The following is a 13,866-nucleotide window of genomic DNA, read 5'->3' on the forward strand; positions in this document are numbered from 1 at the left end:
GGATGATTTTGGGCCGTGCATTTTGTTCGGGCTGGCAAGATTCGTGTCACCTAAAACTCATACGCGGGGGAACTTCGTAATTGGGTGGAGACATTTCTGGGTTTCCAGCCCGAGGCGCTGTGTTGGGTGTTATTTGGGGGGAATTAGGTTCCGCTGCACGCGTGACCAGTGACGCGGGTGTTTTATTCGAGAATTCCCGGGAAATTGGATGGCGTGTAGAGAAAAAGTACGGAAAAGTCCGAGTCAACGGCTTCGTGACGTCACACAAGCACCGCCGCGCACGCACTTGTACATGACTTTCGACCAGTTCATCACACTGATTGTTGAGCTGGCTGGGGACGCCTTCGAATAAGGGGTAGGGGATTCACGGCGCCCCGGGGGCGCCGTTGTATACTTCACGTTTTGTTGTACTGTACCACGAACGCTGCCATTGCCGACATTGTTTCTTCAAAACTGCACGCGTGCTCGCTTGTAATCTCGACGTACGTCTAACTAAACGTCTCAGTGCCCGTCCTCGTCGACCACGTAAGGCACTCCAGACTCATCCTCGTCCTTCGCGGCGCCCTCCCCGCGCTCCCCGGCGATCTCCTCGATGACCAGCCCAGTCGGGCCCTTCGCGATATTTTTGTCCTCGTCAGCCCGCGTCTCAATCTGAGACGCGCCTCTCCACGCCCCCCGGTTCGCGGGCGGCCCCGCCGCACCCTCTCCCGCGACTCTCCCCAGCCCCGCGGTGACCTCCAACGTCGTCGTTCCCTTGGGTGTCGTCCCCGCGGCCCCCGGGGTCCCGTCCGGCCCGGGCAGCATGAGCGTCAGCGCAGCCTCCAGCCTCTCCAGCACCTTTTGGAAAGTCGGACGGCCCCGAGGGTCGTTTCCAGCGCAAGCCCAGAAGAGCTCACCGATCGTCCGCGTCGCCGCGTCCTCCCTCGCGGCCTCCTCGGCCGCCAGCCCCAGCACCAGCCTCTGCCTGTCGTACCCGACCACCGCCACCACCTGCACGTTGATGAGCTCGTTCCACGGCGTCAGCGGCGCGGAGAGGAGCTCCCACAGGACGACTCCGTACGAGTACACGTCCGCCTTTTCGTCGAAGTTTTCCGCGCGTAACATCTCCGGCGCCATCCACTCGAACGTCCCGTGGATGTTGCTCCTCCCAGACAGGAGCGTGTTGCGCCTGACGCGGGAGAGGCCAAAGTCCGCGATCTTCACCCGCCACTTGTCGTCCACCAGGATGTTGGGAGACTTGAGGTCGAGGTGGAGGATGGGCGGCGACCGCGAATGGAGGTACTGCATCCCCCTGGCCACGGACAGCGCCACGTGGTGCGTCCGCGGACCCCCCAGCGGCGCGCCGTTCCTGCGCAGGATGTTGTGCAGGGAACCGCGACGCATAAACTCCGTCGCGATGAACGGAGGGTCCGCGCACCACCCCATGAAGAGCAGCAGGTTCGGGTGACGAAGCCTGGACAAAACCACCGCCTCCTCCCTTAAACGCGTCACCACGTCCTGCCCGCGCTCCAGCAGCTGTTTCACCGCGACGATGGTCCCGTTCCACGTCCCCCTGAAAACCTCGGCGAAGCCGCCGACGGCGACGCGCTCGTGGAGCTGAACATCCGCCGGCGCAATCTCCCACTCCCTCATGGTGTTCAGCAGGGGCACGTCGCCGCCAGCCACCAGCGCGCGGTTCTGCTCGTAGCTCTTCGGCGACCCCCCGCCAGATCCCCCGCTGCCCCCGGATTGGACGTAATCGTCGGGCGACGCGATGGCGAAACGTCCGGTGCTCCCCGGGTACGCCCCCGCGCGGAGCGACAGCTGTGCGCGTTCGCCCAGCGGGGTGGTCGGAACCGCCGATCTAGTGCTCTCTCTAGATCCCCCGTCTCCGATCTCCCTGATGCGGCCGGCTCCCGCGCCGGCCCCGTCCCCGACGGAACCCGGCGCGGGCAGCTCCAGCCTGTTACCGCCGCCGCCCGCGCCCGCGCCCAGCTGCGATATCGGCTGGGAGAAGTGCGCCCTGAACGAGGTGGTCATCACCACGTCCACGGTCTTATCGTCCACGGCGGTGACGTTCATGAGCGGTCCTCTCACCCCAGACACGTGGTCGGGCTTGATCGGCATGCGCTCCACGGTCTGTCGCAGCCACGCGTCCATCTGCGCGTCCACGTGGTTGGGATCCTGCACCCCTTTCCCGTCGGCTGAGACCGCCTCCTCGCGCGGCTTTTTGGCGAACTTGCTCGCGAATCCCGGGGGCGACGCGAGGCCGTCGGGCCTCCACAGCTCGCCCCCCCCTCGCGCGGCGCCCGCGTTCCCCGGGAGGACGATGTCGTCGCTTCCGTGACTCCTCGCGCTGCGGTTAGAGCTCGGCCCCGCACCCCCCGACCCTTGCCGCCGAAGGCTCCCCTGGCGCTCGAGCCCCCCGAGGCCGAGGCCACCGCCGCTGTGCGCGTCGGGCTCCTCGACCCAGAAGCTCCTCGGGGGCGTCCCTCGGCGCTTGAGCGGCGATTGCACGTGGTCCACCCCCTTTTCGACGAGCTCGTCGATGTGCTGCAACCGGTCGTTCACCTCGAGCGACGCCATCGCGAGCATGGACGGCGACGCCGTGCCGCCGGAACCTTCTGCGAACGTCGTCTCCATCCCGGCGTGCGACGTCATCGCCGGGGAACCCTCCGCTCCCATCTCCTCCAGGTCCGGCATGGCTCCTCCGCCTTCGCGACGGTCTCGCGGCGACCGCGAAGGGTCCGCGAGACTTGTCGCTAGGCCTCGGGAGCGCCTCTCGAGCGCCGGGAGGTGCCGTAAAGAATGAAACGAAAGTTCCTGACGCGTCGCGTCCCTTCGGAATCGAAACTCCTTCTGTTCGCGTTCCTTCGCTCATTTCTGACCCTTCGTGACTGTGAGTCGGTCTTTGCAATTGCCGTTACGATGTTCACGAATATACAAGATTCGTCCTATGTAAAACAGTCAGAACCCCCGAACCCATCCCATCACTTTCTGTCCTTGAAAGCCTGGAACAGCCCCTCGATCAACTCAGCCCCGCCGCCGCCCTTCGGTGCGCCACCCTTCTTCCGCTGCTCCGCCGTCGTCCCCTTCGAAAGCATGGAGAAGACTCCCTCGAACACGCCCTGCGGCTCGAACCTCCCCATGATCCCCTCGAACCTGGCATCCGCCCTGAGGGACGCGACGTCGGGATCTGACCGGATGTTCTTGTAGTCGTCGTAGCCGCACTCCAGCGCGCGGACGAGGGACACGAGTCCGGCCTGGGGATCGTCCATCCGCGCGTGGCAGCACGCGCAGTTGTAGTGAACGGCGATCTGCTCGTTGAGGGACACGGACGCGTCTGCGAAGCCCTGCGAGGGACCCGCGGGCGCCACGCGAGCCTTGCGACTGCGGATGGGTCCGGTGCCCGGGAGGTCGAGCGCGTTGGTGAACGCGGCGAGGGCCGCGGGATAGTCCCCGGACTTGTACAGGGCGAGGCCCTTGTTGATGGCCTCGCCCGCGGTCGCGGGGGGCAGATCGATGTCCGAGACCGCCGCCGCGGGGGCGTCCGCCGAGGCGTTGTCGTCGTCGTCGATCATGATCGGCACCTGCACCCCCTCCTGGCCCAGGAGCTGGCCCAGCTGCTCGTCGCTGAGCTGCATGAGGTCCTCCACCGGCGCGCCCATCTCCTGAAAGAATGCCTCGTCGTCCCCTTCGCCGGCGGCGGGCGCGTTCCAAGTCATCGGATCGTTGGGATCGAAGTTGGCTCCGCGCGCTCGCGTCGCCACCGACGATCTCCCGGACCGTCGGGCCTTCGCGACGAACGCCCGCGACCCCGCGACGCGGGGGGCTCCGGCGCGGGGGTTCGCGCCCGCGACGGGGCGCGCCGTGTAGGCGTGAATCGCCGACATGTCCGCGGCCCGGGTGATCCGTTCGCTACGCCCGTCCGCGTGAGCGAGAGTGCGCGAGAGGGGGATATGGTACGAGGGGTTCGCACGTGATCCTCTTCCGAGAATCGAGTCAAAGGCAAACCGCTTCGGATCACGAACGGCGAGAGAGTCTCACGGTGAGAAAGTTTGTTCAATCCAGTTCAGTAAAAATTCGCGATGCTGCTGCAATAAAAAATCATGTGGAGTGATTGCGTGGGGTCCGACCGCCTCGTTTCTCAGTCGTACCCTCCGTAGCGCGCCGGGCCGCCGCCGCCGCGACCACCGCCGTAACCGCCGCGGTCCCACCCGCCGCCGCCGCCGCCGCCGCCGCCGCGGTCGCCGCCGCCGCGCGGACGGTCGCGGTCGTATCCGCCGCCGCGGTAGGATCCGCCGTGCCTATCCCCGCCCCCGCGCCTCTCGAAACCCCCGTCGTCGCGGCGTTGGAACGAGCCCCTCTCGCCGCGATCGGAGAAGGACCTGCGCTCGTACCCGCCGCCCCTGCCGCCGCCCCTGAAGCCGCCCCTGCCCCTGCCGCGGCCGCCGAAGCCGCCGCCCCTGCCGCCGCGGCCGTACCCGCGCCCGCCGCCGCCGCCGCCGTACCCGCGGTCCCTCTCCTCGACGAGCTCGGGGAGCGAATCCGCAACCTCGACGCCGATGGGGCCCAGGTAGCCGTCGTCGAGCTCCTCGAGCAGCGGCTTCACCTGCTCGTGCTGCATGTCGAAGCACAGGCCGGAGTTATCCGCGAGAATGCGAATGCGCCCGACGCCGTCGGCGGCGGCACGAGAAACCTCCGACATGGCGCGGAGGAGGTCCCTGGGGAGGATCATGTTTCCCCGGGCAATCATCGTCGTCTGGCCGACGTCGCCGGTGAGCATCGAGCGCGGGGGAGGGGGCTCGGTGTGCCCGGAGAGGGCCGCGAGCGCCGCGGCGAGAACCTCGCTCTCGGACCTCCCATCGGCACCCCCGTTCTTGACCGCCGCGAGGATCTTCTCCGCCGTCGGGGTGAAGTAAGGGAGCAGCTCGTCGTCGACGAGGTCAATCTCGATCGACGCCTGCTCTGCGGATGAGGTCATCACCTCAGCCGCGGTGGGGGGGTTGATGACCCTGAACTTGACGCCCGTCTCGCGGACGATGCTGCGGATCCTGGACTTTTCCCTGGGGGTGTACATGGCGATCGCGGCGCCCTTCTTGTTGGCGCGGCCGGTGCGACCGCACCTGTGCACAAAGGACTCGGTGTCATGGGGGAGCTCGTAGTGAACCACGAGGTCGACGTCGGTGATGTCGAGGCCGCGCGCGGCGACGTCGGTGGCGACGAGGACGCTGAAGCGGCCGTCGCGGAAGCGCTTGAGGGTGCGTTCGCGTTGCGCCTGAGCGATGTCGCCGTGGAGCACCTCGGTGGCCATGCGCCTTCCGAGAGCGGCGGTGACCTCGTCAGCCTCTCTCTTCGTCTGCGTGAAGCAGATGGCCTTGGCGCCCTTGCCGTACACGGTGACCAGGTCCGCGAGGATGGTGGTCCTGCTCGTGTGGGAGCACGCGCAGGACATGACATCGATGGTATCGGCCACCTTCTGCTCCTGGGACCCCACGAGGTCGATCGTGACGTGGTCGGCGAGGTACTTTTGGGTAATGCGCGTGACCCACGACGGCATCGTCGCTGAGAAGAGGAAAGTCTGCCTCTGCTCGGGGATCTCCTCCATGATGCGCTCGACGTCCTCCTCGAACCCGACGGCGAGCATCTGGTCCGCCTCGTCGAGAACGCAGTATTCGATGTCGTGGAGGTTGAGGGAGCCGCGCTGGATGAGATCGATGAGCCGGCCAGGGGTGCCGACGACGATGTCGACGCCGCGGCGAAGCGGGCGCTCCTGGTTGGAGATGGCGACGCCTCCGTAGACGCAGAGGGTGCGGAGGGAGGGCACGGTGGCCTGAATCTCCTTCTCCACCTGGTTCGCGAGCTCGCGCGTGGGCGCGAGCACGATGCACCGCGGGTTACGCGACCTGTCGGTGCGGTTGCTGGGGTTGGAGAGGAGCGACTCGATGATGGGCAGCGAGAACCCGAGGGTCTTCCCCGTGCCCGTCCTCGCTCGGCCCACCACGTCCCTGCCCTGCAGCGCGGGCTCGAGCACCGACGCCTGGATGGGGAACAGGGTCTCGATGCCGCGCTTGCGGAGGGCAGCCTTGGTGATGTCGGAGAGGGGGAAGTTGTCCACGTGCATGGGGTCGCGCTTGTTGTCGTCCTCATCCTCTTCGTCATCCTCATCGTCGTCCTCCCGCCTGGCTGCATCCTCCATATCGTCGAAGATGTCGTCGACGCTGAGGTCCTTGTACATGTTGTCCACCTTGCCGAGGAGGTTGGAGACTTCCTCGTCGTCCTCCTCCTCGAGGACCGGAACCGCGGCGGAGTCGGTGGAGATGGCGCGGAACCTGAACCCGGAGGCTCGGACATTCGCGGAGCGACCCGCCGCCGCCGGCGCAAAGGGGCTCGAGCGCGTGGTGCGAACGGCGCGAATGCCGGCGGGGGCGACGCGCGAGCGGGTCGCGCGAGCGGCGATGACGGTCGTGGCCGCCGCGCGGATGGTGATCCCGCGGCTCAGGGAGGTGATGAGCGCCATGACGGTCCTCACCGGTGGTACGGAGGCTGGTTGGAGACGATTGGGCGCCTCTTATCTGCTTGTCGGCTCCGAGACGATTCCGCCTTGGGAGATGCGAGCAGAACTCTGACGCGGAGCGTCGAGCGAAAGGCGGCGCGGGTGTGGCGCACGCGAACGAAAGACTGCTACGTCCTCGTTGAGAGCTGTTGAGTCTCCTCGAACTTGTTTGGTCTTCGAGCGACGGTGGAGCCGCGCTGCGAGAGGTGGGCGCTTTTGGGCGCATTTCAGCCCATAAAGTGATATCGGCCGAACGCGTGGACGGCTGAGAATGGTAGCCGCCACCGGCTCTGCGGCTCCCCTGGGATCCCACAGCCTGGCAGTCACGAATTTTTGTTTTGCACAATCCTCTGACTGGACTGCAGGTGACTCGATTTCGCCCGATTTCTTACTTCGCGTCTCGTTTTATTCGGGCACCCGTGGCCAACGGTCGAGAGACATCACGGTGACCCAGCGTCGCCGGGGCGAGCACAAAGGACGCAAGCGCGAGGCGAGTAGCCGCTCGCGTAGGTCCATACACCCGTAGAGGTGCTGGGGAGCCCAGGCGGTGGCTATCCCGTAGGTGCTCCGACGCGAGGAGGGCGTCGCGGCAGAGGCGGGTTGTTGGATTTCTCGGCAGCCCCGCGAAACGCTCCCCTTTCCTCAGATCCTCACCCTCCGAGGGGGGGGTTCGAGGTTCTCTGACGATGAGCTCCGAGCAGCCACTGAAGAGCGTATACCGCTCGGCGAACATATCCCTGCGCAAGGCTGACCTGGCGCGCCAGAATGGGGACGACGACGAGGAGCTCTACCATCTCAATCAGTTCGCCAAGACTGTGCGACTGACGCTCCAGACCCATCGGCTGTGGGAGCGGCGGAAGGATGATAAGGACGCCGTGGAGCTGGTGTCGAAACTCCCGGAGATGGACGCGAGGATACGCGAGCTGGGGGGCACCCCGTACACGCCCCCCGATGCGGCCCCGCCCCCGCGCTCGGACTCGGCCCCCTCGGTCCTCGAGGCTGCGGCGACGCAGCTCCGGGTCCCCGGGCAGGCGTCCGCGGCGGCGAGGGGCGCGGCGGCAGCGCGCGCCGCGACGAGAGGCGCGCTGCTACGACGGAGCCGCGCGAACAGCAGATCGAACTCCCGCCCGGCGAGCCCGGAGAGGACACGCCCGGCGCCGCCCGCCGCCCCGGCGCCCGCGAGGCCGCCCCCGCATCATCACCCGTCGCGACACCCCGAGTCCGCCCGAGTCCCAATCAAAGACGACGACGACGACGCCCCGGGATCCCCGTCCAGCGCCGAAAAGTACGGCGCGAGGGTTCAGGGCGAGGTGGCGCGGCTGTTCGAGGAGGCCGAGGCTGTTCGCATCGCCGCGTTGGAGCGAAAGGTTGAGATGATGCGCGCTCGCATGGATGCCACCTCTGGCGCGGCGCACGGCGTCGCCGGGGGTTTGTCCCCGAGCAAAGCCCCGCGTTCCTCGACGGAGGTCAGCGCCGCGATGGACCCGTACCGGACCTTACTCCCGTCGGCGTCGGCGTCGGTAGCCGCGGCGATCGTGTCGTCGGGAGGCTCCGCGCTCGCTCCCCCGAGCGGCGGGTTCGCGGACCGATTGGAATCGATCGACGCGGAGGTGACTAGGCTGAGGAAACACATCGCCGACGCAGCCGCCGCGACCGGCACGGTCACCGGGACGTCGTTCGCGCAGAGGCTGGACGACGTGGAGCGCGAGGTTCGGGAGACGAGGCGCGCGTCCCTCGATAAGGCGGCGTACGTGGTGGCCCCGGCGCCGGAACCCCGGGCCGCCTCGAGCGCCCCGGTGACTCACCACCCGGTGACTCACCCCAGCGCCGACGCCCCCGGGGCGTGGATCAGGCGGGGTGAGACGGAGATGAGCGCCACCCCGCGGGCGCCCAGGGCCGGCCCGGTGATGGCGGTGGGTTCGTCGTGGCTGGTGAAGCAGCTATCGCCCGGGACAGCGCGCCCCTCAGCCCCGGCGGAGGAACCGTCCCCGCCGCCTCCGCCCCCGCCTCCGCCCCCGCCCGCCCCGGCGATCCCTTCGTCGCCCCCGCGGGTGACGCTCCCTCCCGCTCCGGACATCCCGGTGCCGTCGACCAGGCCCTCGGCTCCCGCGTCGGAGCCCGTGGCGACGGTGTCGGATTCGGAGACGAAGTTCAAGGCCCCGGGTCCGGAGGCTCTGGCGAAAGAGCAGAAGAAGAAGGGAACCTCCGCACCCGCAACGGCCCCTCCGGCTCCAGCTCCCGAACCTCCATCCCCCGCGACGCTCCCCCCCGCGACGCTCCCCCCCGCGACGCTTCCCGCACCCCCCGACGACCTCAACGCGGTCGCCGCGGCCGCCGCCGCGAGGGCCATCGAGTCGTCCCTCGCGTCCTCCAGGGCTGGTTCGCCGTCCAAGGGGACGAGGTCGGGACCGGGGCGACCCGACGCGGTGCTCGCGACGATGGACGGTGCCAAAGCCGCCGCGGTCGCCGCCGCGGAGGCTGCCGCCACCGCGGTCTCGGAGCGCGTGCGCCGGGAGCTCAGGTTCGTGGCCGAGAGGCAGGACGCGCTGACCCGGCGGGGGGAGGCTGAGTTCAACGCCGTCGTGGCGCAGGTCCTTCCGCTTCACGAGGAGACTAACGCCCTCCGCACGTCCCTGTCCCAGCTGGAGGTGAGGCTGGATTCCGTCGCGGAGCACGTGGCTTCGACGGATGGGGTCAACATGGCGGCGTCCGCCGCCGCGGTGGCCGCCGCCGCGGGCGCGGAGGTTGAGGCGCTTCGTGCCCACGTGGCTAAGCAGCAGAAGGCGTCGCAGGACTGGACCGAGAGCGCCATCGCCCACTACGGGCAGCAGGCGTGGGACCACACCCAGCGACTGCTGCTGGAACGAGATCAGTCCGAGCAGGAGCGAGTGAAGCACCTGCAGTCGCAGCTCGAGGAGTCGCACCGGTGGCAACGGGAGTTTCAGAGGGACGTCGCCGAGAAGTTTGTCCAGCAGGAATCGGCGGTTGAGGCGATGCGTCGGCAGATGATGCAGATGGCCGCCGCGATGGAGGACATGCAGGGGGAGCTGGCGCAGCAGGGGGGGCAGAAACAGTCCCAGATGAACGTGATAATGCAGCGCCTGGGGGCGTTGGAGTCTGCCCCGCCCCGACACTCGGTTCCCCACCCAGCTCCGGGGGAGGCGGGTCCAGCGGACGGGGAGGAGAAGGTGACCTCTACCTCCGCCCCCGACGCTCGACTCGATACCATCGAGGCTCGCCTGTCCACCGCCGAAGATCTCCTGGGGCAAACCGCCATGGCTTCGGCGAGGGCCACCGCCCCCATTGCAGAGGCGGTCGGAGACATTGTCCCCGAGATTCACAGCCTCAGGGACCGACTGGCCAAGATGGAGGGGCTCGACTACGGAGAATCCCTGAATACCCTCAACGATAGGTTATCTGCCCTGGAGGCCACGGGAATGCCCGTCGCGGCGCAGGGTACGATTGGGGTTGAAGAGATTGTCCCCGAGATTCACAGCCTCAGGGACAGACTGGCCAAGATGGAGGGGCTCAACTATGGAAAATCCCTGAATACCCTCTACGATAGGATATCTACCCTGGAGGCCATGGGAATGCCCGTCGCGGCGCAGGGTACGATTGCAGATGACGACAGATCCGAGCTGGAGGCCCGGATAATCCGCGCGGAGTCCTCCGCGGCTGCGGCGGCGGCGACGGAGGTGCAGATTCTCAAGGAAAAATTATCCGAGTTTGGCATGAGGCTGAATCGGGCCGAGGAGGTCGCCGCGGAGGCTGCCGAGGCTGCCACCACCACCTCCCCCGGCACCGAGGCGACCAAAAAAGCCGTGCCGGGTCTCCGTTCTAGGGTGGCGGAGATGGAGGTGGAGGTTGCCGCGAGACTGTCGGACGTCGAGTCGCGAATAGCCGAGCTCGCGGAGACGTGCGTGGAGACGGCGGCGTTCATCGCCGCGACGCCGGCACCGACCCGAGGGGCTCGCGGGGCCCCGGGTGGATCCGTCAGGGGCTCGCCGAGACGTGTCACACCGTCGCCCCGTAAATCTCCGGTCCCGCCGGAGAGCCACGCGAGCGAGCGAATCACCGAGGAGAGGCAGGTGACGCTTCACGAAATAGCGTTGGACGCCGTGGCCGAGGTCGAGGACCGGCTCGCGGTGAAGATCGCTGAGGTCGAGGCTAAGATGTTCGAGCTCGCGAACGGGGGCGGGGGGGAGTACCCCACGAACGTTGAGACGGAGTTTGCGTCCCCAGCGGGTGTGCCGGTGTCCCCGAGGAGCCCCGGCGGCGGCGGAAGGACCCCGAGATCCCCGGGGGGCGGCTTCGGGGTCCGGGGAGAGCTCGACGCTGTCAAGGAGAGACTCCAGGAGCTCAGCGACTCGTTCGTCCAGGTCGATGCTATCGCAGTGGACAACGAGTCCCTGGGAAGGCGCGTCGCGGAGCTCGAGTCCCTGCAGCAGGCGTCCGCCGCCGCGTCGACGGCTAACTTCAACGCGCACGAGTCCAAACTCGCCGAGCTCGCCGACGTCGTCAGGCGGGTGGAGAACCTGGAGGCGGACGTCGTCAGGCGGGTGGAGAACCTGGAGGCGGACGGGGAGACCTCCAGCGAGCTCGCGGTCGCCATGGCGGGGCGCGTGCACGAGGTTAAGAAGGAGATCGCCGAGATACAGGACACGAAGGCGATCGTATCATCGGTAAAGTCTTCCGTAGCCGCCGTGCAGGCGAAGGTTTCTTCGCTCGCCGCGGAGACGGCGGAGACGATCGAGGCCATCAGGGGACGCCAATCGGAGATGGAGGCTGAGCTGAGGAACGTGCCGGGCCTAGTCCAGTCGACGACTCGCAAGGTCTCGGTTAAGGTCGATAACCTGTCCGCGGAGGTTGCCGACCTTCGGAAGCACCGCGCCGCCGACGCCGAGAGGATGGTGGAGAACGAGGAGCAGGTGCGACAAGCCAAGGCGATGGCCTCCACCGCGGCGTACCTCGACAAGGAAAACGTCGCCCCGAGGCTCAACGCCCTGGAATCGCTCGATCTCAAGACTCTCCGCCAGCGGCTCGTGGATATGGAGGTCATGCTGCTGGACGCCGCCATGGCTGGGGAGGAGGAGACGGAGACCAGGATCCGAGAGCGAGCCGAGTTTGAGGCGGGACTCACCCCGAGGGAAAAGTTCGAGCGAAGGATCGACGCCCTCGAGGAGAGCAAACGCACGCGAGCGAGGGCATCCGTGACGGCGAGCTGGGGCAGGGCCGAGAAGAAGCAAGCGGAGGGTATCGTCATCGACGGGTCGTCCTTGAACTCCGCCGCCGTGGACGCCGTCAAGGGAGAAATCGAGAACCTCCAGCGTCGCATAGAGCAGATCGAGCGGGACTTCGTGCAGAGCAGGGTCGATGCCACGACCTCGGACGAGAACGCAGCGGCGGCATCGGCGAACGCCGAGGCTGCCAGCACGGCGGCGATATCCGCGGCGGCGTCAGCGGCTGGAGCCGCCGAACTCGTCGCGGACGAGGTTGAGAAACTTCGTCGCAGACTCGCAGCCGTCGAAGGTCAGGGGGGGAACACGGGGACGCCCGGGACGCCTAAAAGGGTCGCACCGAGGTCGCCGGACTCGGAATCCCGACCCCGAGCGCCGGACAGCCTCCCACCTCCGGCGGAGCATCCCGCCGAATCCACGATGCGGGGCGCGTTCCAAGGGGTCACCGCCGAGGAGGCGGCTGAGGCTGCGGCGGCGCTGGGCCTTTCCTCCAAAGGACCCGCGCCCATCTCCCCGATGGCCAAGGCTAAAACCGCGGCGGCGAGGGCGAGGCTTGCCGCGCAGCACGAGGCGGCCAAACTCGGAATCAAGCTGGGTGATCCTTCGATCAAACCCCTCGAGGACCTCGCCGCGTCGATGTCCCCGCGCGTTGACCACTCCGACCCCGTCGCGCTGGCCACCGCCGCGGATCGGCAACTCGCCGCGGAGCTCGCCACCGTCTGCGCGCTCGTCGAACGCGAGGAATCGCGTCGCCTCGAGATTCGCGAGGACGAGATGCGGTCCCGCATCGAGGGCTCGTCGGATCGCGCCACCGACGCCGTCGCAATCGCGGAGACTCGGGCGGCGCAGAGACGATGGGAAATCGCCATGGAGTCGCAGCTCCTGCGCCTGCGTAAGGCTGCGCACGAGGCGGAGGAGCGTCACGCGGTCGCGGCGGCGGTCGTGCGGGGTGTCGACGAGGTGGGTCCCGCGCAGGAGGTGGCCGCGCGGCTGTCCTACGTGCACGGCAAGGTGGACGCCATGCTGAGGGCGGAGGGCGTCAGGTTGGAACGAGCTACGTCGAGGGCAGCGGGGGAGGGGCAGCAGCCGCCGTGGGGCGCGGGACCGGGGCTCAAGTCCCCGGGGAAGGTCAAGGCTGCCGAGATCTACAGGCATCTCGCGGAGCTCGAGAGGGGGGTCAGCGCGCTCGCGAGGACCGCCCCGGCCGGTACCGTCGCCGCCGCCGTCGGCGTTTCTCGGTCGATGGGGAAGAAGAACACCGAGGAGTTGGTCGAGGTCAAGTCCCTGCGGCATATGGTACGCGCGGTTCAGACCGAGCTCGGGGGTCTGCAGAAGAGGCTCGACGCCGTGGACAAGAGGACCACCGGCGCGGGTCGCGCGGAGCAGGACATCTACCGCGCGCAGATGTCCGAGGTGCGCTCCGACGTCAAGGCTTTGAAGCGGGGGTTCGCGGAGACGAGGAAGATGGCGGACGATTCCCTCAAGCGAGCCGTCAAATCCGAGTCCACGGCCGCGGGGGCGCACGCGCACGCCGAAGAACTGGGCGCCGCGGTCACCGCAGCGCGAGGCGAGACCGCGCGGCTCCGGGAGCGCGTCGACGCCCTCGCGCACGGCGCCGACGCCGGCCTTCGAGCCATCGACGGGAAGGTTGAGCGGGTCAAGAGCTCGTGTCGCGGCGCCAAGGCCACGGGGCGGATGGCGGAGGCCAGGGCGGTGGCGTTGGCGGGTGAGCTCGGCAGGGTGGCTAGGCACGTGGGGTTGGACGGGGTCGGGGAGGCTCTCAGGACGGGGACGCTGTTCCAGCCCCCGAAGGAGATCAAGAAGAGGCCCACGACGTTGGAGGCGCTGGCGGCGGCGCCCGGGGTTGGGCTGGGCACGCCGGCTTCCGCGGCGGGGGACGAGGAGGACGACGACCTGTTTGATCTACCCTCGCTCGCGGGAGACGTCGGGGTCGGGGAGGACGCGTCGATCGCGCCGCCGTCTCCCAAGGCTGTGGACAAATCGAAGCGGAAGGTGACGTGGAGGGCCAACGTAGACCCGTAGTCGATGGAAAAGTTGGCACGTCGAACGTGCAGTTCGCAGCGATGTTTCCTC

General features: G+C 67.9%; 4 protein-coding genes across 4 annotated transcripts; 1 reads left to right on the plus strand and 3 right to left on the minus strand.

Annotated features, from left to right (window-relative positions):
• Positions 1-501: 501 nt before the first annotated feature.
• Positions 502-2,682, minus strand: MICPUN_58573 (predicted protein; the record flags this gene model as incomplete). The annotated part of the gene is made up of 1 exon (XM_002502461.1): positions 502-2,682. The coding sequence occupies one exon, from the start codon at positions 2,680-2,682 to the stop codon at positions 502-504; it is 2,181 nt and encodes a 726-aa protein (XP_002502507.1).
• Positions 2,683-2,896: 214 nt separating this feature from the next.
• Positions 2,897-3,872, minus strand: MICPUN_58574 (hypothetical protein; the record flags this gene model as incomplete). Its single annotated transcript, XM_002502462.1, has 1 exon — positions 2,897-3,872. The coding sequence occupies one exon, from the start codon at positions 3,870-3,872 to the stop codon at positions 2,970-2,972; it is 903 nt and encodes a 300-aa protein (XP_002502508.1). The 3' UTR covers positions 2,897-2,969.
• A 254-nt stretch (positions 3,873-4,126) lies between these two features.
• Positions 4,127-6,499, minus strand: MICPUN_58575 (DEAD/DEAH box RNA helicase; the record flags this gene model as incomplete). The annotated part of the gene is made up of 1 exon (XM_002502463.1): positions 4,127-6,499. One exon carries the CDS (start codon positions 6,497-6,499, stop codon positions 4,127-4,129), a length of 2,373 nt encoding a protein of 790 aa, XP_002502509.1.
• Positions 6,500-7,221: 722 nt separating this feature from the next.
• On the plus strand, positions 7,222-13,815 carry MICPUN_58576 (predicted protein; the record flags this gene model as incomplete). Its single annotated transcript, XM_002502075.1, has 1 exon — positions 7,222-13,815. The coding sequence occupies one exon, from the start codon at positions 7,222-7,224 to the stop codon at positions 13,813-13,815; it is 6,594 nt and encodes a 2,197-aa protein (XP_002502121.1).
• Positions 13,816-13,866: the final 51 nt, after the last annotated feature.

This window comes from Micromonas commoda, chromosome 5, assembly GCF_000090985.2.
Source record: "Micromonas commoda chromosome 5, complete sequence".
NCBI lineage: Eukaryota > Viridiplantae > Chlorophyta > Mamiellophyceae > Mamiellales > Mamiellaceae > Micromonas > Micromonas commoda.